Here is a 27,843-nt window from a genome sequence, read left to right as displayed (position 1 = left end):
ACAAAGATCACATGGAAAAGCTTTCAAGGTGTAATCACTGTTGTGTTGCATTAACTGCACACACAGAATTAGACATAATTGAGACATAACAACACATCTGGACAGTCGAATTGTTCTGCCCCATCTTTTCATTGGCAGAATGAAACACTGTACAGTACAGTTGGATGTTTTCCTTCCTCTTCTGTCCCAGATGTCCGTTGCAGAGGAGAGCTGTGCATCCCGCTTATCTCTTAGTCATTAACTGATAAAAACTCCACACAGCAGTCGGCACACGTAACATCATCTCATTACAAAAGTACAGGGAGCCACAGTACTGCTATTGACAAGGAAGTCAGCTCTTGTAATTCACTGTAAGCACCAGGCCTTACTCAGATGTGCCATGTTGATTTGGAAACACTGTGCTGGATGGAAAGTGTTTATTATGTCTGTTCCTGTTAAACTCCCCCCTATTTCCCCATTGTAAAATCTAACTGGATTAATGTAGCTTTATTAAAGTCCACAAATACCGATACTTGGATTCTTTAATAATCACAGTTGGGTTATTTTCATTTTAGGGATCGAACCTTTTCACAATTCACACAAATGGATAAACAAAGGTATTATAACATAAATTTGAAGTGTCAGGTTGAAAGCATCAGTGTGAAAGTAAATTTTTGACTTAGATGATAAATACATAATTTAACAAAATAATCCCAGCTGACAATGGGTGAGAGACAAGTCCTTACAGTGAATGTGAGTATACTGGATTCATGGACTTCATCTACGTGCTTCCATTGATGGATTAATGAATGGGCCTCTTTATAGGATGACTGTTTACATTTCAAGTTGGAAAGTCAAAGAGCTCAGTCAAAAGTAGGTATGTCCTGATCAAAATTTAATTAGATTTTTGTGTAATTTTTTCCCCCAACACAATAGAGCTTCATAGCACATAATGCAGGCTACAATAAGGCTATATTAACCTTATAGTAGTAAAGGAACGTACAGGTTTGACAGAGGAGTAGGTCTGTTTTAGGACAGTATAATATGTATCTCATATTTTCTTTGATGTTTTGTCATAATATTCTCTGTAGTGTCCTATAGTATTGTTAAAATATGTAAATCCGCTGTCACAGAAAGCTTTGGGAAGGGATTATACAACCTGTCTTTATCTCCAGCATGGGCGAAATAGGTTTAGTCTTCACTTAACAGCAGCACTTGAGAGTTATGGTTAACCTGAAAAATGTTGCTGGCAGAGACACGAAATAACTGAGGCTGCTCAGTAGAGGGGGCATTTTAACATGTCTGTGCCCAGAGGCTCATTAAGTCCTTATCTCTCCCTCTGTGTGTCTATATATCAAGGGCTGCAACCAACAATTATTTTCTCTCACAGTTATTTTCTCTTGTGCTTAATTAATATAGTAATATACCATGAAGCTAGAATTAATATTTAGAGAACAGTTAGCATCCTTTGTGCTTAATAGGTCATTTTAATTATTAACTGAACCTAACTTAAATTGTTACTGATTAATCTTTTGTATCACTGTATGTAGTATTTTAAAACAAGACAACATCCAGATACATAAAAATGTGTAAGCCATTTGGGCTCATGGAAAATTTCACCATAGATGACTATATAGCCCAATGAAATTTAACAACTTAAGTGCCATTAATAGAAAATAAGTCTTCTCTCAGCCAGTGTCTGCCTCACTTTAACATCTACCAGGATGCATTGTGTGTGGCAAACTCTGAACACTTTACAAGTTTGAGAATGGGCTTCTCTTCCTGGCCTTTTACTTTGATGAACTATGGACACTTCTCAGTGCTGTTGGGAAGAATCAAGTAAAACAGTGAGCATCCCCATATAGCCCTGCAGGTCACTGTGACTGCAGATGTAAATTAGCCTGAGGCTAACTGGTACAATACATCAAATGACAACATTTATGTTTAAAAGAATGGTCCCTAACAAATAAAAAAAAATATTAAGAGCTAAGTTAGCTACTTACAGCAAAAATAAGCATGGCAAATGCAATTCTTTTAAATTGCTGCCTACAGTATACAGACAGCAGTCTACTGTAGTGTCTGGTTGCAGAAACACTCCTACAAAACAAATGACATTCCCATTAGCCTAATGTGTTTGTACTAATTAACAAATGTTGCTTATTAGTGTTTGGTGTAATTAGCAAATGTTAGCTGACTAACATGGCCATAGTAAACACTATACCTGCCTCAGCATGTTAACATGCAGATGCAAGCATCTACGACATGCCTCATAGTCTTACAGAGATGCTAATTGCCCAGTGATGAAAATTCTAAGTCTTGCTAAAATGTAAAGGAATAGATGCACCTTGTATTGTGTCTACATATTGGAAAGTTATTTAGCCCAATAAAATAACTGTTATGTCCCTATACTCGCTACACACTCTGGAGGCAGAGAGAATAAAACAACTAATTCCACTGATTTAACATTGCACTACTATAACATTGTCTAACTCTCGATGGACAGTTAAAGAAAGGATCATAGTCAGTGAAGCAGAACCAGAGATACCGTTTTGTTGTTTTTAAAATTCTATGCATTCTTCTTCCTTGTCAAAACCTAACTACATTGCCAACATTGCAACCTAGAGAAGTGTGGTGAGCTCACTTCTTTCTAACTCCACACCCCAGATTGTTTTCATTTTCAAACTTGTAGTCTTCAGACCCAGCTCGCATTGACTCAAGTCTTGAGGCAATTTTCTCACAATTCCCTCTCAAGACACAAAAGCCTTTATACCACTTCACACATGCAGATGTACTGCCCAAGACCTGTAAACAGACTATGATGTGTAAAATTGTTGGAGTTCCCCTTTAACTCAGTTAAACAGCTTGTGCTTCCACCAACATCCACTGGTTTAGTAATATATGGCTGCAACTACAACATCAAGACAACATTTGTAAATTTTGTGACATACCAGCCTGAAATAAGAGTGAATGTTAAAGAATGTTCCTCTAGGTCTGCATTATTTTGATGACACAAAAGACCAAATGTATCAGCAAGTGAAGCATCTACTTAAGGTAATGATATTAACTATGGCATTTGTGAAGCCAGAGGTTCATACTTTAAAATTCTATTCTTTGCATGCTTTTATGATGTACTGAAACCATATTCTAAGTTAGTCAGAAGTACAAGGTAAGAAACTGCCTGCTGAGTGCCTGTACTACTCTCTGTACAGTACAACCTCAGCTGACCATGTGGAGGCACTGGATAAATGGTCAGGTGAAAACATGAAAACATTTCACAGATCTATCTCTCTCACACTATCACTACCCAACTTTTTTTCCTTTTATTTCTTTTTTTTTTAACTTGAAGTTTGAATTCTGCTTCTTCTGTTAACAGAATAAAAGGTTTTTAAGTGCTCTGATGCTTGACAAATAAGCTGGCTTTATTAAAATGTTCTCATTATCACTAAGCATTGCCTCTCCACTTGCTGTTCCTGTGTACTATTGCACTCTCATCACGTGCCAGCATAGTCTGTATAAGTCTGTCATAGTAATAGAAAGCTGAATGTACATGTGAATAATCTGTTATCCAGTGTGTATGCTGTCAGCTCCTGAGCTTGGTGGTGCTGTTCTAGTTTGTGGCTGCAATAGGTCACTATTTACCTTTTTAAATTCGAATAGGGTGACCACCATTGAGATTCAACTCATAAAGTCAGCTTGTAAAATTTGCAGTCTTTTAACTGAGAGAATATTAAACATGCATGATCACTGTGATGTGGAAACACAGTTTTAAGATTCCTTTTTAAAAGTATCACACCAAACTGCATGCAAAACAAAGCAGGCATAAACTGTGCCACTTAATGTTTAGCTAGTTTATCTCAGTGGTGTCAGTGTCATTATGAAATCATGCATGTCAAAATGTAACCAAGGTCAATCTTTATCATACCAGCATCACACAGTATGGGTTTCCCATACTGTGTGATGCTGATATGTAAATTTTCATTGACACTACCCACATTTCAGCGACCTATAGGCGTCAGATGGGAGCTTTGTTATAACACCAGCCACAAATTGTTTAGGAAAGCATGACCCCAGTTCCTCTTCCCTCTCCTTTCAACCCAAGGTTATGATGATTCATTTGTATTTTGTTTGCTCAAAGTGTTTTATCCAAATTTCGGCAGATCAATTTGAGTAGAAAATGCCATATAATAATGTCCTTTTATGCAAAAATCTCTCTCTCTTTTAACAATTATTTTTGGCAGCAGGCATCAAAGTCTTTTATCAACTGTTGGACCTGATGATGCAAACTAATTTCACATACAAGAAGATGGTTTGGTACATTCTGAACTGTTACCTCTTAAAATTGTATCTATTTCAAAGCTGCCACAGCTCAAACTGAAACAAAAACAGACTCTATCCCACAAACCAGCCATAAGAAAACTCCTGCAGCTACAAATCAAAATGCGGAGACAATATATCCTTATAAATTTGGATGATGAGAGGGGCCTCAGGGAGGAGTGACATACTGCCTCCCAGTCTCTCTTCCATGCTCCTGATGCTTCCAACTCTAATCTTGACTGCAGATGCAAATAGTCTAAAAAACGTCCCTACCAAATATTTGCATTTAAACAAATAGATAAAGGTCATTTTGAAAAGCTGCCTCCTCATGACTGCAGTGTGAGGTGGCATGTTCCATGTGTCCCTGCCCTCCTGTCAGCGTGGTTAAAGCTCCCATAGTGGCACGCCACACCACTCAGTATGGTGCTGCACACTGGGATTTAACTACTGTAGGCAAATACAGCAGAGGGAGAACAGAGAGGCCTGTGTGTGTGTATGTGTGTGTATCAGACTGCTCAACAGCATCATGGACACAGGTGAGACACTCTCATTCATATACAGACTGTCATTATTATTTTTGTACATACATGTAATCTCTAATAGAGAGTTAGCTTCAAAAAGTTTTTTAACTATTAATCCTATTTTTGTCTTTTTCAATTTAATGAATAAAGTGCATGGGAAGAAGTTTAATGGCTACTTTTACCATGTGTATGACAATGTAATTTGTATTTTGACAATTATTTGGTGACAGTTGTGTCTATCAAACCAATAGTTTCCTATCAAACCAATAGTTTCCCATAAGAAGTACATTAATTTAAATGTGTGTAATAATTAATAGCATCCATTACATATATTTGAAAATGGAATAATACCTTACAGGATGATATTTACTTTTTGTATTGTGTTTTGTTTTTTACATTTCATATTTTCAAGAATCTCACTGGCTGAGCAAAGTAGGGGCTTATCTAAAAGATCCATTCAAAAAGCTGGGATCTTTTACATAAAGTTTTTTGCATGCAATATCCGTTTGCATAATAAAGTTTGCATTTTCATTGAGTTTATGCTTCTGCTTCCCAGGAATGTCACCAAATCACACCAGCACACATTTGAGATTTGTGACATCTAATATAACACCAAAATTAGCTGCAATTATGATTCGTGCATGCAGTATTTCTAATCTTTATTTACTAATTTTTAAAACCATCATAACCCCTCCAGTCTTCCTTCACAGTGTGAGAATGTTTGCTGTAAATTGCGTCTTTTTAGCAGTCCATTTGCATTGACCAAACCAAAGGCAATTTCCATGACATTTACACACCAATCCCAAAGAGTCCTTCACCTATATGCATAAAACTGTGAAACATTCAAATGAACACACATTTGTGGGGATGGATGAAAATTTGTATGAAGTTGTGTTACAAGTCAAACTGTTTCTGGATTTGTATTAAATGTTCATCAAATATGTATTCACAAGCTGTTTTTTTTCTGTTCTGCCTAGAATATTCTAAGAGAGTGTACCAAGGCGTTCGAGTCAAGCATACAGTCAAAGACCTGCTGGCAGAGAAGCGATCCAGACAGACAAATGGGCCCAGATACAGTGTAAGCATAACCTCCTCTAAACTGCTCTGCTTTGTCCTGTCCTGTCTCTTCCCACTTCATTTTTTCTCCCAAACCAAACAGTAAAGCCACAGTTGACATTCTGTTGGGGGAACAATTAAGAGGTTGCCTTTTAAAAATCTCTTCTCCTTGTTTACATTTTGGCTTGTTTTGTGGACTAACGATCCATGGGTACTCCATTGACCACCTGTACCTCTCCCCTGTCTCTGCTTCCCTCGAGTGCTTGCAAAGCCAATCTGTAAATAGCTGAGCATGGTGTGTGTAGAGAGAGACACAAAGCGCCAAGTCCCATCCTGACCTCACAAAAGAACACTGACACAATGCGCGCAATGGCGACGGCCATGATCTCCCAAAAACTGCCCCGAGGTGGAGGCAGGGGTGTGGTAGGAGGATTGAGGTGGACATGGAGCATAGACAGACAGAAAAAGGGCCGTGTAGGAGGCTGCCTATGCAAAGTTTGATCCACGCACACCTGCCAGCTGACATTGTCCTCTGCTGTGTACAGGCCACAGACAAACCTCCTATTGTTGTCTCACAAACACATGCCAACACACAGTCACACACAGACACACACACACGCACACACACAGTCAGAGAAATCAGACTCTGCATTAGACTTCTGCATGCACAAGCAAGACTGGCTCTTTATTTTCCACAAACTGACTGTCAAAAGGCTTTTACAGGGAAGTATTCACTGTTTGGTTTCTGTTTAGCATCGGCATGTTGACTCTACAGATATTCAGGCTGCTAACAACTCAGGTAATGAGGGGACTGTGTGAAAGGCAAAGGAGAAAAAAAACACTGGATGTAACAAAGAAAGTAACAAAGAAAGTAAAAAAAAATACCCTTCTCTAATACAGTGCTTCCAGCTCAGGATTTTATGTAGAGTTCAGTAATTTCAGTGCAGGCAGCAAGGTGATCACAGCCACTGGGCCAGTGTACTGTAGCAGAGTTGTGAGTGGGAGGACGGTCATTCCTGCAGGGCTGGTGACAGATTTAAACACAAACTTTGTGAAAAATTGAAAAGTTGGCCATTTCAGAGTGCAGGTAGCTACTTCAAACTAGCACGTCAGCCAGCCTTAGGATCTCAGATGTTGATTTTTCAAATTAAGTTTTCTGTTTAGAGTTTAGGTCCAGATTTGCACTTGTACCAAACATTCTTTGACATTAAGTGATTAATGCTGTCAGTATTCTACAGATTTCTAATTGTTAGTAAATCTCATGAAAAGACCAAGAGCAACAATGAATTGATCATACTGAGAAGTTTTGTATCTGTATCCAAAGCCTGATGTGTAACTATTGAAGGCCCTGAAAAACTGGTTTCAATTTGAAATATTTCTGTATGAATATACTGTTTTCATGACTGCATATTACTGAATATTCATGACTGAATGAAAGCAGCTTATTGTAAATGAAAGCATATTTCTGACCTGTTTCATTAGGAGCAAATAGGCTTTTGGTGTTTTCATGGGACTGGTTGACAAAATTGGAAAAAATGCAAGCTCTATCCTTTAAGTCCGCCTCTTCATGTGAGCAAATCTGAGAACTTGTATCACTGCTGATAAGTGAGGCTGAGTTGCTGTTTTTAAGCTGTTTGCTATGATTTGGCAGCATCTCCTGAAGCCAGAACCATGCAAAAGCAAAACATCGTAGCCAGGTCTCGTTTTGAGCAGATGAACTCCATTTTCAAACATGTTTCTGCATGTGGAAGAAGCAGTAGGTTGGAGAGGACACAAGTGTCTCTGTCAGGGGTCAGTGAGTCCACAGACAATAACAACAGCTAAAGCAACTAGCCTCTGCTTTACTCTTGAAAACAGGAGTACTGTAATTCACACTATGTAATTTTCAAAAGGAAAAAATAACAAAATATTCCTTTTACAAATTAAAATGTAATTAATAAGCAATGAAACACACCTTGATCATTTCAATGCACTTTGGGGCTGTGCTGTTATAGTTAAACTAGTGTTATATTTTCCGTATCCACAAGTAAGCAAGGCCCTGTCAGGATCTGCTCTGGTCTGTGTGACATACATTTTGTCATCAGAGGGTGTAGGCAAGGCTCTGTGTGGATGTTTGTGTAGCCTCAAATTTGTTGTGTCTGCATGTCCACTGTGTTACAAGGGCACCAACTGCACGTGCACTTCTTTGAGTAGACTCTAAGCAGACAGAAATAAGTGTAACAACAACTACATACCACTACTGTCCACAGCTGTGCACGTCTGCATGGGTGTACAGTTGAGGCCTTAGTTTGCCTTAGCTGATGATGGTAGCTCATAATGGATTACTTTAGATATCTATGGCTACAGGAGTCAGTGTGCTGACTTAATAACTGTTCTTTACACCACATTTACATTTTAAATAAGTTCAAAGAATCTCATATTGGTTTATAGGGTAAAATATATATATAAAGTATTTTTTGTGATAAAGTATGAAGTATTCTGTTCACATACTGGGTTGTACGCAGGTATCTGGTCTGCAATTCAGCATCTTTTCAATGCAAGGTTTACTTGTATGTTTATAAATGACGCATGAAGACCTAATGATGCACAGAGGCACACAATAACCGAAGCCATCCACATCTTTATGTTAGTTAATGCCTCTCTTTTATTTCGGAGAATAAAAGGCCATTGAGAGAGAAGAGCAAACTCTGACCACAGAGTGAGGCTCCTCATGTTGGAACAGGGAGAGCCAGGGTGAAAGTATAAAGATCCTACTTCATTTCACTTCATCTGCCTCTCTTTACTGAAAACATTTCTATTAAGGTGGATTGCCCAAACATGCTGGTATTACATAAATGATTTAGGACAGCGAGAAATGGTGTGTGATGTAGAAAACTCAAGTCTGGGACATTTTTTTAAAACTGATCAGCCTATTTGTGATACATCTTTAGGTGCGTTAACCAATAAAGATCAAGCACTCGGAATTCTGAGCTTTAATGATTTGTGTAGGGAAATTGTGGCCCGATAAAAATACAAAAAAGAATGGGAACAAAAAAAATGTGTAATTTGAAAACAAAGTCCTGAAAAATTTAGATGTTATATACAAATTGCGAATTGAGTAAGTAAGGTGTTGCATTTGAAGCAGTAGACCAAGAAAGAAAAAGGAAACAAATGCATGTTTAATGTGGAAATATTTTTACAAAACATGCATATATGTTCACATAATAAATGTTTGAAGTAGGTGTGGTTATTTTTGAAATATCAGCATGTAACAGGTGGTGGAAATGTAAGAATATGCAGAGCATTTTGCACAAGAAGGAAGAGTTTTATGTTATTATTAATGTTTGATAAATCCACCATCATTACCCTACAACCCCACTTCTACCACAAACACATACACAAACACAAACACGCACACTGTCTGACTGTCTGAGCTTGAGTGAGCTGATTTCCATACGCAGCCTTCAGAGATGCACTGAGCCATACCTAGGCCACATGAGGAAGTCTTGGCACTGGCAAATCACATTCAAATTCTGCCCTCAAAATTTGCTTGCCTTCCAGCCAACACAGGCTTAATATCAACTCTTTCATGCTAGCAATATGCAAACAAGCCTATCCTGTCAAACCTTGTCTGTGTGTCTCTGTGCTGCAGGTCTCTGCACTCTGCTCCCTCTGTCACTGCATGAATCTGTATCTGCTTTTAGAATAGAAACAGACTGTTAATCTTGTTGGTCAACAAGTTTTTAAGATGAAAAATAAGAACATAATCATCTTAATGTTAACTATTAATTATATTCTTTATCCAAGATAGTACAAGAAGGATGAATTAGAAGAGAGGATGGATTTCCAAATGACAAGTTTCCAAAAAAAGCTAATATGTCAGGGAAAAATAAAACATAGAGTGGTAGAGTTAGATATTTCATTAGTAACCAGCTGATACACACTCTATGGAAGTGAGAGTGGAGAAGAAAACAATAAAGTCAGACAAAAACATGCATTCTAGTATAGTTCCTCAAGCTCTTCTGGACTGTGTGCCTGTTTTTAGCATTACAATTTTTCCTGAAAGAATCCAGTTCATCAAGTTGTTAGGATGAATTTTAAACATATTTTCAAGAGTCTAGAGTCAGAATCAAATTGTTAATAATAAATGATGTATATATTTGTAAGAATTAAATATTAGGAATAATTATTAAACAAATATCAGTGTCTTAGTGTTACTTTGTGTTTTGGTCCTGCAATTATCAAAATTTAATTAATTAGACTTAATTATGCATTTAAGAGCAAACTTAGCAGTAAAACAGGTCACCATTGGGTGTGAGCAATAAAACTATAAGCTTAAAGCTTATAGGGAAGTATGACAGCAACATTTAAGATCAGCTTTAAGTGACCATGTGAAAAAGGTGTTATTCATCATGACATTCATTCCAAAGTGAAGGTGTGTGCTCAGCTCTTTCTCTGCACTGCAGTCATCTAATATCTACTCATTACTCAGTTTAAATGAACTCTGAAGCTTATTTCAATGTGTCAGTATTTTCAAATCATGAGAAATACAATGGATACGTTTTCTTATCAGTAGAGGTAAAAGTGAGGGATTCTTCCATTTAAGTCCAAACTTTCATTTTTAACAGGATAATAATTTGCATGTCACTGAGTCAACTTGAGAAACTCCAGATAAGTGTATAATAATATTGGTTTTCAGACATTTGACTTTTGAACTTTTGAAAGAAGCAGTGTACACTTTAGCTGAATGCATGTGGGTTTCTAAAAATGTAAAAAAAACAAACATGCAACTTGCGTCCTTGTGTGAGTATCAAGACCCCAGTTCTTAAAATCTTGTAAAAAGTTTTCATGGCTAGAATAAACCAGTGACCTCTCCATTACATACTGTTAACAGATTTTTATAGACTTTGTCTTAGAGGGCTGTTTATACCTCATAATACTGCGCTGCCATGACATTACCAGAGTATACAGAGTATATACATATTTCTTTATGAACATTTTAATGATATATTTCTGGGACTCAAATTTAATTTGAGGAAATTGGTCACAGGAAAAGCTAAACTAAATAGGAAAATGAAATTCACAAATAAGTAGGGCGAATACTCTTTCTTGCACTTTATGGTTATTACACTATAAGCAATAGCCCAGTGTTGTCAATTTGAATTGAACAAATCAGCAAAAAAAAAAAAAAAAGTTATTTATTTTTGACTGGGGGCACCCTCAATGACTTTTTGATTTTTCAGACAGCCTAATCTTTTCTTTATTTTGTCCAAAACTGAGTATATAGTATGCTTAATATGCTTTATAGCAGCTGTGTATATGACTATATGAAGGGAACACATGTGAGTTTGTGTAATCATCTGTGTTGCATTCTGTAGCCACATGTACATGTTGTATGTACAGGAAGTATGAGTATAACTGCAATCAAAGTGGGATTTATTTACATTGTACATTGAGGGAGACACTGATGGAGCCCAAAGTGTTCAGTATTGAATCAATAAATAAGTAATTATTAAATAAAAAGACATATGAATAAATTGTGTAAAATATATAAATGAAACAATAATTTGTGGAATAGTTTTCAAATTCAACTTATGAAATAAAACCATGTATTTCAAGCATTCTAAATATTTTTTTTGTTAGAAAATGCAAAAATTCAAAATGCCCTTTTTCAAAAGTCTGTTTTTTTTTTCATAGTCTCAGTTATCCCAAAGCCACTTTTAACTCATGCTACTTTATAAGTAGCAGCCTGTATCTGGTTGATTCAGAATAATGTTGTCATTGTTTTATTACACAAGGTGACTCTGAAACATAAAGTCATATTATGAAATAAAACTTAACATGAAATATAAATGTTATTAGGGAAAATGATGGACTATAAACTCATGACTAAAGACAACAAAAGCACAAACCTTCAACATATGAGAGAAAAATAAATAGTATTCTTCTGATATTCCTGTCACTCTACACTTTCACACATGATTCCATCCAGTCTACATGGCTCACTCTAAATCTAACTTCTCTGTCACAGGGAGGATCAACCACTCCACCTTCATTTGTCCAGATGCCAGGTGAGACTCTGCAAATAAAGTGAAACAACATATCCATGCTTCACTGCACGCAAGATAAATCTGTCAACACAGTTTCAGCCAGCAGTATCAGACTTAGAGGACCTGAATTAGCATTTTGACTCACTTGTCTGCACATTTTAATAATGTGAGGTGTGTAAGCACTGTGGTTAGACAGAGAAGTGTGGTTTCATCCACCTATGCCAAGACAAAGATGAACATATGATTTATATTGTTCTCTGCAGGGTCTCACATGCTTCCCAGTTATTACAGCATGAGACGTCCCTTCATCTCCGACACAGACTTCTGTCCGTCCACCAAGCAGTTCTCCCCTGACATGTATTCCTCCACCCTCACGGGTAAACCTCTGGGCTGTGAGCCCTCTACAATGACCAGCTACTCGTCCCTCATTGACAGCTACTACCCAGAGGCCTTTGGTGATTATCGCAGCGCTGCCACCTTCTCCAGCTCTGGAGGATCCTTCCTGCCCTCGTCAGCCCTCTCATCCCTGCTGCCTCCCTTCAGTGGAGAGTCCTCACATCTGTTTCTGGTAGGTTTCAGGATCAGAATTTGTGCTTTTTATGACATTACCAGTGGGCCAAAATGCATGCCCCTTGTTAACCTACCACCGCCCCTCTCTATCCTCTAATAGATATTGATAGTTCTTTAGATTTAGATACTTGAGATACTGAATTTGGCAAGGGGTAAATCCATTTCCATTCTTACATTTTTAACCTTACACATCCTGTAAGTTTATTGCAATAGATCACAGACTAATCACCAAGTGCATACATTTATGTGTTCATGTTCACCATGAAATAACATTCGGTTTGATCACATATATAGAGATAACTGTGTTAACAGTAGACCTGTTTTTTCATTTACCACATGAGAGTATAGTAAGTGAGGAGTGTGTGTGCTAAGTGAGAGCCCCACAGTAAATAAGAGGAACTGCAGGTTATATGAGTTTTTTGGATGAAGATAAAACATGCGTAGTCCACAGAGATATTCAAATCAGTTTGACTAGAGACATTAATTGTCCATTTGACCAGGAATAAATGTTAATGTCTTTCTGTGTTAGCAGTCCACCGGGTCTGCCCCTTTCTTAAAACAATAGTCAGGTGCCCATATTAATATTGAAACTGCTTTTGCTTGCTGTAAACATGTGTCCTGTCCATACTGGATATCAAGAGTTCCCTTGCCGACCCAATGTGATCCCAATCTGTCCTGAGTTTATCTTAGGTTTATGAGGCTTCAGCCAGCCAAATAAGACAAATGGAGTGGGTATCTTCCAAAGTTTCTGTCCTTTTAGTACAGAAATCTTTTCTTTGTGTTAGTATCCCTCCTCTGCAGCTTGATGCAGAAAGAGGCAATTTTATACTGGAAACACTGTAACACTGAATACATTTTTGCAGAGAACAAAGACTCTGGATTTTGTCTCCCAGCACCCAGCAAACCGAATGTGCTTTAGGAAGGAATCTCTTCATGAGCCATATGAACAGGAAGAAAACCTGTTTAAGTGCACATGGGAACCTGACTATAGTTAGGTTTGAAAAACTGTGAACCTATCCTTTAAATGTAGTGCATGCTGGGAAGGGCTCCAAAAGTTTTACACAACACTGGCTTGTAGAGAAAAGCAATGGAGTTCAGAGTTCCCAGTAAGAAATGGAGGTCAGTTTTGAAACTTCAGATAGTTTACTTCTGAAATGCAAATCTGCCATCATTTGACTACAGCTCACCACTCTAGTTTTTTTTTTCTTTTTTACTGTTAAAAACTATTTGTATTGCACTCCCTCACATTACTTAGTCCATTTGGTTCATTTGAGTATTTTTAAAATATTTTTTGTGTTTCATTTTGCATTTAGGGAGGCACAATAGTGCGGTGGTTAGCTTTTCTGTGTGGAGTCTGTGTGGAGTTTGCATGTTTTCCTTGTGTCTGTGTGGGTTTCCTCCATGTTCTCCAGCTTCCTCCCACAGTCCAAAGACATGCAGGTTAGGCTAATTGATGACTCTAGATTGCCCGTAGGTGTGTTTGTTTCTCTATGACAGCTCTGTGATAGACTGGAAACCTGTCCAGGTTGTCCCAGCTGGGATTTGCTCCAGCTCTCTTGCAACCCTCACAGGATAAGTGGTATAAGTAATGGACAGGCACAATGATTTTCTGTTTGGCTCCTCACAGGCACACTTACAGTATGTAGAGGAAGTGTTTGACACGTGTGGATTCTCAGCATGCTGTGCTGAAAATGTGTCTTATAATTTACAGACTTTGAGTAGGTGCATAGCCATATGTGTTGTCAGCACACTAGGAACTAGAGTTTGAGAAAGTGTGCTCCAACCCCTGTTTGATTAGAGATTTTTAAAATTGTTGTGTTTCATTGTGCCTGGAAGCCATTAAAGGATTTGTTTGGAAAAAAAAAAAATCGAAACAATAGTAGAGTAGTAGATAGTTTATAATATGTTATAATTTTCTCATTTAAAAGGGCACACATTTTACTAATCAGGTTATTTGTCTTATCTCAGCTTGAGCTCGAGAATTTTCAGTAGAAACCTTGCATTGCAACTGGAGGTGTGGAGTTTAACAGATGTGGCCATTTTACATGAAATAAGGGGGAATGAAAGACTCTGTTAAGTTGTGTGATGGGCACTGTAGAATCCACCACAGCCTGATCCAGGGGCTACTAGTGAATGATAGTCAGGATATCTGATTTGGGCCATTCTTTTTTACAACCTCTGTTGTGATTTGGCACTATATAAATAAAAACCAAATTGACTTGATGTGACTTTTTAAACCTGTGATAACTGATTTTTTATCCACTTGAGCACTGAATACTGGAAAGAATTTGTGGGCATACCACTGACATACCTTTTAAGTTAGTTAGTTAACTGTTTCTTATTTATGTTTCAGGTCACCTGATGTAATATTCACTTTTAGCTTTTAGCTCTGTTTTTGTCTACCAACTCAATCTGAGGAAAACAGCTTGGCCCTTTAACTGCCACAGTAAATGTTTCAATGCTAAAAATATGGACAAATATATCCAAAACTACTGGCATGATACTGCTAGCAGCTGGCATTCTGGGAAATATAGGGAATCAGTGAATGGTGTAAACAAGTTGAGGGCAAATATAAATGGTGTGACATAATTACAAAAGAGCTCCTGTTCTGATATTAACCTGGCACTGTGACATGAATGGATGATTCATCTCCTCCTCTCTTGCCTTTCTGCGTCAGAGGGACACATGGGAACAGTCAGTTCCAGAGCCAGTAACCCAGGTGGAGGGTCTCTGTCCAGACAGCCTGGCCTCTGTCAGCATCCCACCTTCTATGCCCAGTCCAGAGCCCCCAGGTAGCCCCTCTCAGTACCGATCCACCAGCCGAGGCTCCTCCATGGGCTCTGTCTCCAGCAGCCAGCCCTATACTCTGCACCCCCTGGAGGATGCCCACTACCACCCCTTAACCTCCAGCAGCTCCTACCCTGTCCCCTCCTCCTCCTTTGCCTGTCCCCCATACATGAGCGGCCCTGCCAGTGACCTGGTGTCCAAGATGGTGACAGAGGAGGCCGACAGCCACAGCAGCCTCCCACCCAATGGTGAGGCTCAAGCATCCTGGGCAAAGGAGGATGGGGTGAGCTCCTGGTCGTCTTATGAGATCAGGAGGGCCTACTGACTGGCTGATGGGCCGGAGTTTCAAGATTTGGATGAAGATGGAGGTTTCACAGACAGTTATACAATGAACTCAACAAGCACATGACAGTACAGAGAAAATTCTGGGAGGTGTTTTGTTGATAGGACAATTTTAATGCATTTACAAAGCATCAAGCTGTCCATATTACACCCTGATCTGTTAGGAAATTCCTACCTATTTGTAAGAAAAAATGAAAAGAAAAGATAAAAGTGTCTTTTTGTTTGGTTTATGTGTAAAAGAGTGGGGAAAGTGAAAAGTGCAGAATATGGACTTGATCAGATAAAAAATCATGATAGGATGATGAGAATTTGTGTTTGCTATAAAAAAAAATTTAAACATGAACATGTAAAAAACAAAAAAAGACCTTTAAACTTACATGGTCCTTGTACCACCAGGGGTACTTCTGCAGTCACCAGTGTGTATTTTAGTAAATTTGTGGAGTAGTGCAACTGATTTTGAAAAAACAAAAATTATCATATAGTAAAATGTAATGTGTATATGTCTACATATTTGTGTTTATTTCAGATTGGTGTGCAGCTGAACTTTAGTGTATTTACTGTCCAAATAACCCATAAATTACCAACTACAGCAGACCAGATGTAACCTCTGCTGAAGCTAATCCCAGCTGACACTGTATCGCAGGGGTTACCAACATATATTTGGGCCTGCTGTAGCTGGTAGTTTATGGTAACACTTCACTTTAACCTCCTTCATTTATAAATCAAAAAGTACTATATAAACAAATACAGATGGTTTATAACACACTATAACACATGTTTTATCATAGATTGCATTAGGTGAATTTTAAAAATCTTTATAATTCTAAATCTTTATAACATCCTGTTATATATTTAGAATTTTGATGAATTTCCAATTGTACTACATACTGACTTAAAATACAGCATGCATCAATGAATTTATTAATTACACATATATATGTATAAATCCTTCACAGATAAATTTTAAAACAACTATGAATCTATATGTAACATTCAGTAATTCCTTACACATCAGTTTTGAATGCTTCACTGTTAACAAAGACATTAATAAACACTTAGGCTATAAGTATCCTTAACACTTAGAAATATGTTTACAACTACTCCATAGTGTCTTACAGTGTAGTAGGTTTATTCCATTTCACAGCTGTTTGCATAAGTTGTTTATAAATGTTTAAAATGGGGGTTAAAATAAAGTGTTGCTCATAAGACTTTCCCTCTTTTTCATCAAGATTTTTCAATCAAATAACTGAGAAAAAATCTGATTGGATCGCCTTTATTGTCTAAACACACACTTCTGTCATGTTCAGCATGTCTAGAACTGTCTTTGTCAGTGACTGTAATGTTTTTCATTTCCATTACATTTTTTTCTTACCTCGAAATCATCTGCAAAGTTAAGGCAAATACCAATTAACAGTCTTTGTATTGTATATCATTCCATAGTTTTATACATACTGTATTTGTGTGTGTTTCTATAAAATGCCACTGTTCTAAATTTAATAGAAATTTTATGTTTGATGAAGAAATAAAAGTTGTAGCAAACATGGAAGAAGACTTAAATATTGGTCAGTTCATCACATTAAACTGTCCAGGTTGAAGTCATGCTGCTATGAAGGGCTGCAGGGGAAAACCCCGCCTGATTTAAACCACTAGGGGGCGCCCCTGTACCGCTGCTGCAGCGGGAGTGGAGCCGCTGAGCTGCAAGGAGAGGAAGTAAAAGCTTGTAATGGAGACGAGAGAACAGAGATGACGAAGTCTTGATGTGTGTCTTGTAGTGAAGGGGGAACATTGTGTAAAGTGCTTGAGATGACCACAAAGAGCTTCTGAAGGGGCGAATATTCAACACAAACATGTAACACTGGTCAAAATGTTCCATCTTCTTTATGGTGTGGTGAGACTACCACTACTACTGCAACTAATAATGATAGTCATATAGTTGTGGTAATAATAATTACAATAGTCATGATAATAACAACAATACTAACACTAGGATTAAATGAATAACGTTGACCAGCTCGGGAGACTACATTGCTCCAGACAGCTGGCTGAATGTGACACATTTAAAATATATAAAATGTTTTTTTTTTTTTTTTTTTTGTTTTTTTTTTTTTTTTGCTGTAGTTTCTAATCAATGAATCTCTTATAGTGTGCGGCCCACATTCTAAAAAAAATACTGTAAGTTTATTACAACATTTTGTTCAGGCTGGTGTTAATATATTACACTGTACTGTCTGATGCGCAACCCTCTGTAAATTATTAAGACAGATATATTTTATTTTTAATCAGCTGTGATACATTTGAATGGAAGTGATTCAGCTCTGAATTAAAAAGGTGTTTTGAAATAGCAATAAACATCTTGTTTTGCCAATAAAATCTTCCTTATTATATATATATGGATATATATATATATTTTTCTCTTTTTTGTCTTTTTAATCGTAAAAGCTTTCTAAAAGATTATGTTAGAGAAGCGTGGGGCTGCAGAGTGGTCTCCCTGCAGCCTTCAGCAGGTGACACAGAGCACTTGCTTGAGGAGCTTAAGGCCTGCACTGCCAAAGATGGCTACTGTCATTTGCCACGCCCACTTCTTTCCCACTTTTATGTGTTTTTCTCGGAAATAAAGCTTTAAAATACGTTCCAAAATATTGCTTGCATGTAGAGTGCCCTCAGTAAATGTATGATTGCGGATATTAGGTGAATTGCGGTGTTAAACTTGCGCACATCGAGTACCCAGTGCTGCAGTGCATAATGAGGGGGTGTGATGCTGTGATATTGCAAAAGGAGGATAAAATTAATAAAAGTGTGGTTTCTTTTTGGTCAAAGTGTAAAATACTAATATATTACATTAAAGTGGAGCTTATACAATGTCCATGCGTAGTGATTTTTATTGAAAAATTGATATAAGTCAGTTGCCTCTGAATATTCAAATTGAAAGTAACGCGCAATCAAATCATTGTCAAATCATTGAGTTCTAGGGGTTTTAAATAGTAGGCATGGAGGGAGAAAATCTCAAACTAATATGTCCACAGCTATATTACAATATTGTTGTATGCTCTGACTCTGCTGTAAGACATTTGTGTTGAGATTTTTTTAGATTTTTGCACAAATTTCGTTCTTGGCCATTTTGCTGAGGCAGAAAAGGACGTTGTGGAGTCCCACAGGTCTTCTCCAGAGAGCCTCTCTTCATCTCTGTCATCATGTCTGGTGAGTTTCACATCGGATTTTCGTCTGGAAATCATTTTGCAGCATTTTTTCCTGGTAGACAGATAAGAGAAAAGAGAAAATTAGAATGTTAAGTGGCAAAATTGAAAGCACATCACAGTCACGTCTAAAATGAGCAGGTTTTTTTCCCATAGATATACATTTCACACAGGTTTATGTAATTTATAAAGTGACCAACAGTTAACTTAAACTTCAAGTGATAAATGTTTGTAGTTTAATACCACCTGTTTCTCAGTTGTAAGGTGGATCAGGAGAGTCGTCCTTTTCCATTCAAACACTCCTGTACAACTTTACCGACTTTTCAGGATTCTTGATATATTTAATTCTTATTAGCATCACCTGCTGACACACGTCAGGACACGTAGATTATTATTTTCAGAGACTTTTTTATTGAAGATCAGTGACTGCTGGAACTAACATTTCAGTCGTATCTACCCGTGTTGCTTTTGCGTAACAGGACGTTGTGGGTTACCGCGTTAGAGTGGGATGTGTCTGCTCTGTAATTTTGGCCCACTATTTGCCACATTTAAGACAAATCATGGAGTAGCTTTTAGCTGTATGAATATTTATCAGATAAGGTTTCGCAGACGAGGCTTCGTCTCTTATCAAATCGTTTTTTCCCAAACGCCTCGCCACTCCTGAGTGCTTTAAATTACGCCTTTGGGTCTAAATTACGCGCACCTATGTGAGGCGTTCTCTAAGTTCTCTTTAATCAAGCTTCACCTATGGGAAAAATAAGACCAATTCCCCATATAAGTGCTATTGCATCTCACGTTCACATATCCAGAAGTGGGGGCAGGGGTGATTTGAATAAGGTAACAGAGATTGGAGAAGAGCTTGGGTTTGAATTAAAAACAGCACAAGGCTGAAAACGTCCTCGAAATTTTCCACAAGACAACAATCGCATCAAACTGAAGCCCCAATGCAGCTTTTCCTATAAGAACTTACGCAGATAACATGGCGCTCAAATGCGTAAAGAGCAGTGTTTTCATTGATAGCCGCGGCGCTGCTTCACCTAAACAAACGTAACTTTGGGATAGACTTAAACACTGTGCAGAACTGTACCTCAGATCAACAGCTTCAATGCGCTTAGTAAGAAAAGTTTGAAGTTTTAGTCACCGATCGCTTTACAGACTCTTTCCAGCCCTTTGTTTGTGTGTTTTACGCGGTCGCTCCGAGAGCCTTTATCAAACTTTAGCAAACGACCCTACACGTATTTCAACCTCAGAAACGATCCAGGTTTACCACTCCAACATTCAGTCTATCATATCTGCGTTTATGGTCAAAAATAGACACTTACGGTGGCGCATTTTTGTGCCGTTTCCTTTGTTCCTGGTCTGGACTGGGTGGACTCTGGATCGCGGAACACACGGCGGCTGCAGTGAAAGAGTCTGCTGACGGCGTAATAGGAAACGCTGAGCAGTATGCTGCCGTAAAGAGCGAGCCCTGGCCGGGAGCACCGGGGGGCTCAGAGATCGGGTCGAAAACATCTAGAGCCACAGCGCGCACTGAGCGCTGAGAATGCGCTTTTACGCACCGATTATTTGGATAAAACTTAAGACACTGATAATTCAGTGATACTTCAGACACACAGTTCAAACTATTTATTGTCTATTATAACATGCTGCACGTGTTTCCAAAGTTTTTCACCTAAAATTTCAAATCTTCCAGTCAACAGTTTATTAGGACAATGTGAGGAAATGAGCATTTCGTGGATTTTTTTTATTCAGTTTAATGGGAAAATAGTAATGCATGCCATTTTAATGTTTTGAACTTAGGGGAAGAAAACACATTGTGGGCTGCGGGTAGAGGGGGGCTGAGCAGTGTGGGGTGGAAAAGAAAGGAGTCCGTGTCTGTCATTGTCTGCAGTGATGGACGGTGCTTAGTAAACATGAGTGACACGCTGTTCCTTTCATGCAGCTAAGCCGAAGGTGTACCAGGGTGTCCGAGTGAAGACCACGGTCAAAGAGCTGCTACAGAGGCACAGAGCCCGGGAGGCCAACAGCAAAAAACTCGAGACGGTAAACACAGCCCCCCCCCCCTTCTCTCTCTCTCTCTCTCTCTCTCTCTCTTCCTCTCTCTCTTCCTCTCTCTCTCTCCTTACTGGAACTCTGCGTTTTACCGTCAGATAAAGCAGGAGAAAAAAAAATAAAATCACTCACCGAGCCAAAGTAGCAAACTGCCCCTGTAAATGATTGACTGTCTTTCCAGTAGTTAACAAACCCACAAGCACGCACGTTCGCACAAATACAGATACACACAGTTGTAAGAAAGAAGCCCCACAGAATATCAGGAAAAGTACGTCAAACTCAGTAAAAACCATTTTTTGTGGTAAAAATATCTAATAATTTTGTCTTTCTCCTTCCTCCTCCTCCTCTTCCTATCTTTCCTTGTCTTCCTGATGGACAGATACCCCAGTCGTGCTTGGATCTTCAGGATCTTTGCGCGTCCACTCTTCCAAGTAAGTTTATCTTGCAGCAATATCCAAGCTTAATAAATCCATTAAAGATGTAGATATACTGCGACATTTGAATCCACTCTGACCTGTAGCAACCACAGGCACATACGTTTGCGATGTTGAAAAATACCTAGGAGAGTCATGTCATTGCCAACCCAGAGAAGTCTACCTGAAATGCAATTCTAGTCAACTATTGACAGCTTAATTCCAAAAGTTCAGGGTCCTTACTTATAAACGTAGGCTACATTCAAATGTGTTGGCTGATGGTGTCATGACATCACTCTGAACTTAAGGGCCTATTTAAATGTCTCCCTGTGGCCAAGCAGAGATTACCCTGCACCTTTTCCGGATGCGGTCTCAAAGATAGTTTTCGTTTTGCACATTTATTATCTGTGTCCTGAGCTGGTCCTCAAACAGCCAACCTGATTTGTAGGTTTATATATTTAACAGGGGCTTGATGCTTTGATACAGACCTGCAGTCTGCGACATAGTGTCACCTGTTTATTTATTTTTTGATATTTATAATCCCATTTTAGATTTAATTCCGTCAGGTCGTTATGTGGACCCTCCTCCAGCCAACACTCCAGCAGACGCGAGCAGCTGTGGCGCGCGAGCTCTCCAGCTGCGCACCGCCCCGTTCCAAGTCTCTGATAGCTCGTGCAACATCCAGATGCAGGGAGACATATATAACGACATCCAGCAGCAGTTTGAGGACATGATGTTGCCCAGCAACTGCTACAGTGGCAATAACAACAACAACATCGGCGGTGGCAGCAGCTGCAACGCCTCTCTGCCTCCCCCCCCTACCTTCCCGCTGCCCTGGTGCCATGGACTCTCCTCAGATGCGGACTATTATGGGAATGTGATGGTAGGTTTCTGACACGCCATTAAAATACAGTGATTTTTTTAAAAATGAAATTAAGGTCTTAATGTATTTTGGGCAGCTGTACAATCTATTACTCCATGATTATTGCGATTAAAATTCAATGTACAGGCGACAACAATAATGGGCAACACTTCACTTAAACTTGAAATATTAAAAATGACAGCTTGGTATACAGGATCATGCCGAATAAGAGAATGGTTTTCAGACCATTAGTAAGCGCTTTAAGTCATGGTCTTACAATGATGAACGTTTTGCTGATCTCTGTCAACGTCAAATTGTGATTTTGGAATAGAAGTTTGGCGTGGCTGTTTGTCCTAAGCAGAGACTTGTTTGGGCTTGAATTCAGCATGTAGTAATAACTGTATATTTGTGTGGCCTGCAGGAATATTTAGAGAAGCTTATTTTATTTTGTTTGTATTCAGATCAGATTTTTTTTTTTTTTGATAATCAAATGAGAGTACATAATATCATAATATCAATATAACAAAATACTTACATAAGCCTGAATCAAGTAAATCTAGACATATATACATAATTGGAGGACATTATTATTTCAGTAGCTTTAATAAAAGAATAAATAGCCCATCCACACTGAAAACTAAAACAAAAACACCACTCACAGGCGTCTCTGCTGAGCCTGTGGCCTAGTGTCAGTTTGATGTCCATCACATGACACCCTTGCAAACTCCTGCTAAAAATTATCCTCATCATCCTCCATGTCTTCTTCTCTTTCAGGCTCCCTGCTCCCCACCAGAGTCACTGAAGCTCTGCAGCCCCATGGATCACAACAGCTACTCACCACAGGACTCTTTCTCCTCCTCCTCTTCCTCCTGCTACGACTCGCCCACCAGGATGGAGTCCAGCTACCACAGCTTTGCCTCAGAGCCCTATCACTACCAGCACTGCAACCTCCAGGACTGTTACTGCCTGCCTCACTGTTGGCAAGGCCAGCAGGAGAGCTTCTCTGCCCCTGAATACACACCGTACTACAACCCCACAGATTATCCATACACCTGTCCTGTAGAAGAGAACTATTTTAAGAGGGATTTGCAGATGAGCTCTGAAATGTGTTACAATGTACTATGATGAGCCCTTCAGCAGTATTGTCTTCTGACTGTAAATATGATTCTCTTTAATTACTCAGTAAGGCTATTTGCTTAATTGCCCTCTTTGCATTTCAGTGTGCTCTTACTGGTTTGTGCTTTGAGAAGTGAAGAGTGAATATGGTGAATGCTAAATGGATGGAAAGGCTAATATTTTTGTATCGGTTTCTGTTTTTTAATACTTAGATTTATTTTCATACATACTTGTTGCTGATTTAAATAAAATGTTGTTGAACTCACCAGTGTGGTTATGTTCATTTATTAAAAGCAGAGTGTAGTGATGAGTGAACCCACAGGTGCTGTGTCAGTGTTAGTTTTCTGATAAGTCACAGCCTGGTCAAGTTCATTAGTGTCTGGCTCTGTAGGTTCAAACTCTACTCCCTGAACAGCACTACAGTTATCTTCCATGTTACCTAATATCAGCTCTTGATTTGTACACCTATCGCAGAAAACTGCAAAAATGTGAGAGGGGTGTAACATAAACAAAGATGACTGATAACACATGGGGCTGAGCTGTGCTGAACTTAAACTGAACTGAAGGAATCCTGAAAGATTCAAGTTAACCTGCAGGAAGGAAGGTCAAGCAGAACATATATATTTATTAAGGGATTAAGTTTGAATTATGTTGACACGGTGACCTCAGTACCATATATATATCATTTTGAATAAATATTCAACACGCTTATTTTAAACTTGAACAGACACATGAGGATAGGGTTAATAAAAAAGACTGGAGCAGTACGTGTAAAGATGTATGAAACTCACAAAGGAAAGTTATAGCACTTCTCTTCAGATTATGTAATCAGCACATGTCTGTCTCTCTCACTGAGCTACTTGAGCTTCAAGGTACTTGACTTGCTTAACAGCCTTGGGTTTCTTGGACTCCTGACATAAAATGTCAAAACTAAAACATACTGAGACAAGCAGTGAATGTTTCCGTAGTTCAACCTTCCTTGGGCAGTTGTCAAGTTATCAAGTTTAGGAAATTTGCATTTTTAGATACTAAAAAAGTTACAAAATTTGGTTGGTGGCTTATCAAAACATCTGAACTGGATGGGATTGCACTGAGGTTAATTTGTACCAATTAATATATAAACACTGTCATATTCATTTGTCAGAGACCATGTACAAAAAACTTGTGGATTGTTTCTCAAACACATTATTTCACTGCCAATAATTATTCACCTGCTAACAATATCAAAGAGGTATATATTATAGTAGAATATTATAACATATTACAGGCTTGTATTCTATATTATAGATGCTAACATCTATAATTAACTATTAATGATGATGGAATTATCAGTAACTTCTCACAATAGCACAATAATGATAATAACTAAACTTACAGGATGGAGGTGTGAGGCTCAAAATGTAGAAATGTTGAAAAGCTTTACTGAGCTTGTGACAGAGGTGCTTAATGTGTGTTGTTATGCTCCTGTGCCCTCCAGCTGCAGACTCACCAGTGTGGTCAAGGTGGGGGGCAGCCAGAGGACAGCAGAGACACCCCACCTTCCTCCTCCCCCATTTGTAGCAGAGGCTGCAGTTAGCTACTGTTCCTTCACTGCTGGCAGGGACCACAAACAGCACAAAGGTTTGCCTGGGGGTGAACCCATTCTTGTGCGTAAAGAGTGTATCAGATCACATCATTCATCTGCATGTTGTAACATGGTTCACAATTAGTAGAATTCTGAGTAATTTGAAATTGAGTGTGAAATGAATACTGTGAGAATTCATATTTTTTCACTGCGTCCTAACGATTGTTTCCCAAATGTTCTGACACATTGGTTGGTGAGTCCACATAACACGCATTCTCGTGCTAATGTTGAATTTATAAATGCCAAATTTGTCAGAGAAAGTGCACAATTTTGAACTTACACTGTGTTTTCTAAATGAGGCCTCAGATGTTACCTATGTGATTAAACCTGATATTTACCCAAGCTGAGAACTTAAAGATTTTTGTCTAAACCTTCATACCACCACATCCTATAGCCCTCATAAACTGCTGACATTTTAGCATTATTTTTTACCCCTGAGCTTAACCGAAAGCTGAATGTCAAAACTGTCATCTCCTGCAAGGCACACAGTAAGCTTCTGCAGACAGGGATGAGTTTAGTGCTCTCAGGCATTAAAGTACAAAGGCTGGGGAATGTGGGGCTCCTAACTGACACTAGCAGAGTTCAAACAGATTAAGATCTGATCCACCCTAACCTGATCTGTCTGCAGCTCTTCACTCTAATATCATATGGCATTTTTCTACCACATGGTATCAGGTCAACTCAACTCAACTCGACTCTACTCACCTGTTTTGGTTTTCCATGTGGCAAAAGTTGTGGATAGCACCTGGTATCTGGTATTCTTTTTAGTATTGTCTCAGCTCACTTGGAACTTCGATGGAGGTGATACCAAAAGAGGTTCTGGGTACCAGGTACAAAAGATCATGTGAAACTACTGCAGACTACTGATTGGTCAGAGAGAATTGTCACTACTGTGTCAACATTATGCAAGACAGCATGTTCTGAACAAACTGCTGAGTTACTACTCACTGTATCCTGTGAATTATTATACCACACTGTTTTCAGTGATTGCATGACAACTCGCAAACCATGCCAGGGTCAGTTTAGGAGGTGCAACCTCTGTCTGGTTGACAGTGAAAGGATCCACTGAGAGTACTGAGGGCAGCGTGCAACGAGAAGGTCTACTAAGACTACAGATCTATAAAGGACCACAACAGCCAGAGTAGTTTGAACAGAAAGAGCTGGAAGTGGTTCAACCAGACACACACTACATATGGCCATAGATCAAGAAACAATGGGAGGACAGGTGACAGGACTACAGGTTTGTTGGCATCCCTGATGGAGGATGAAGCTTGTTTTTTTAATGTTAACTCTCCATTCTGCTTGAAAGCTTTATTTTTCTTTAGTTGGGTGGCTGAAAGCTCACTTCTAACAACTAATGTTGTTTTACTTATATGTTTAAACTTTTATGCTTTACATTCAGTTTCTGTTTCAGATTTGTTGTTGCTATTTCATGTAGAGCAATAGTTTGTGTAATTACTAACAAAACTAACTAACAAAAAGCTGTGTGTAATCAGGGTCATACCAAATGCAACCAGCATTCAGTCAAGCCTCCTTTAGGACACTGTGCAAGCTTGTGCGGGTGTTGAGTTGCAAGTGTGATCCGGTTCCTCCGCCCCTGAACTAGACCCCTTATGTTTACAGTATGTATGTGGTGTGTACCTTGCACACGTTGTGAGTAAGTGAGCACATGGTGTGGTTAAGTCATAGAGGCCAGAGGTGGCCAGTTGGTAAATGGTAAATGGACTTGTACTTATACAGCTCTTTTCTAGTCGTATCGACCACTCAAAGTGCTTTTACACTACGCGTCACATTCGTACCCATTCACACACACATTCACACAGACTCATTCTCATTCATTCACACCCATTCACACACCGATGACACACATCGGGGGCAACATGTGGTTCAGTATCTTGCCCAAAGATACTTCAGCACGGACTGGAGAAGCTGGGAATCGAACCACTGACCTGATCAGTGAACACTCTCATACAAAAAAAATATTTGATGAAATCACTTTTTGCTTTAGCTTTTTAAACAATTTTCTGAAACAATGAATCCGGTAAACAACTAGAAGATTAATCAAAGAAAGTAAGAAAGTTAGTTGCAGCCTCAAATTGATAGTTAACTACATTATTCATCATACAATGGATGGGACCACTCAACACTTACAGTACTTCATTAGTTTTTGAAAAACATTAAAAGCTGGGATTGATCAAATTCATCATGTGTATTTTTTCAGATGTACATGAGCCCTCTGGCATGGCTAGTGTGGTCTCAGTCTCCAGACAACATACAGGAACTTCCATTTGAGGATGAACAGAGTGGTGGATACAGAAATAAATGACAGGAGGGCTTCATACCTGTAGAACAGCAGCAATGTTGTCCTGTAGCTGGTCAGCAGATGCAGGCTCGGCCTCGGCTGGGGGTTCTTTTCTGATGCCCACCTGGATATAGGGCTACGCTTTAGTTTTGTGGTCCTGCCTAGGCAGCTGCTTACACTTGCTGTCATTCTGGGAGGAACACAGGTTTGGTATAAAATGACTCAACTGCCCTTGATTCAGCTTGAAGATTTGACACAAGTTCTTGAAGGAGAAGGTATCGTTGAGATTTGAAAAACTCAGCCCAAACCAAGACAGGAAAGAGGTTTTGGCTGCCACCTCACTGGAATGGTTGTTGGCTCTTCATCCTGAACACCGTGTCTGTCACCAGCTCTTGCTGTGACGACCAATAACAGCCTCCTTTGCTCGGCATCATGTAGCCACAGGGCTGATTACAACAAGCAAAATCAGTTCCAGTGCACATATGGGCACCTATTGCCTTAAGACAGACCTGCAAAAATGTGAACTGATCTTTTAAATGACAACAAACTGATGATGAATCTGCACCTGCAGCCTTTGCTTTCCTGAGGGTCTAGGGACCCTGGAATAGTTTTGCCTGCCTTGCCTGCTTTGTAATCTTAACTTAATCCAGTCTTGACAAGACAACAAGCAGTTTATCCATGA

The 27,843-nt window shown here is 38.9% G+C and overlaps 2 protein-coding genes and 1 long non-coding RNA gene across 3 annotated transcripts; 2 read left to right on the top strand and 1 right to left on the bottom strand.

Moving 5' to 3' along the window:
- The first annotated feature begins 4,643 nt into the window (after positions 1–4,643).
- Positions 4,644–17,155, top strand: si:ch211-213d14.1 (protein POU2AF2). Its single transcript, XM_018700228.2, has 5 exons — positions 4,644–4,829; positions 5,792–5,892; positions 11,881–11,920; positions 12,163–12,467; positions 15,147–17,155. Exons 1-5 carry the CDS (start codon positions 4,820–4,822, stop codon positions 15,579–15,581), a joined length of 891 nt encoding a protein of 296 aa, XP_018555744.1. The 5' UTR covers positions 4,644–4,819; the 3' UTR covers positions 15,582–17,155.
- Positions 17,156–19,352: 2,197 nt separating this feature from the next.
- Positions 19,353–23,500, top strand: linc.pou2af1 (lnc RNA pou2af1). Its single transcript, XM_051065557.1, has 6 exons — positions 19,353–19,357; positions 19,872–19,906; positions 20,735–20,835; positions 21,224–21,275; positions 21,809–22,140; positions 22,894–23,500. Exons 1-6 carry the CDS (start codon positions 19,353–19,355, stop codon positions 23,242–23,244), a joined length of 876 nt encoding a protein of 291 aa, XP_050921514.1. The 3' UTR covers positions 23,245–23,500.
- Positions 23,501–24,723: 1,223 nt separating this feature from the next.
- LOC127139032 (uncharacterized) lies at positions 24,724–25,693 on the bottom strand. The gene is made up of 2 exons (XR_007808855.1): positions 25,565–25,693; positions 24,724–24,915 (listed from the first exon to the last, which is right to left on the bottom strand). It is a non-coding gene; the product is annotated as an uncharacterized LOC127139032 (long non-coding RNA).
- Between the last annotated feature and the right edge of the window lie 2,150 nt (positions 25,694–27,843).

Source organism: Lates calcarifer, linkage group LG21, assembly GCF_001640805.2.
Source record: "Lates calcarifer isolate ASB-BC8 linkage group LG21, TLL_Latcal_v3, whole genome shotgun sequence".
In the NCBI taxonomy this organism is placed as follows: domain Eukaryota; kingdom Metazoa; phylum Chordata; class Actinopteri; family Centropomidae; genus Lates; species Lates calcarifer.
The sequence above is the reverse complement of the archived record's forward strand: the minus strand, read 5'-3'. Positions and strand labels throughout refer to the sequence as shown.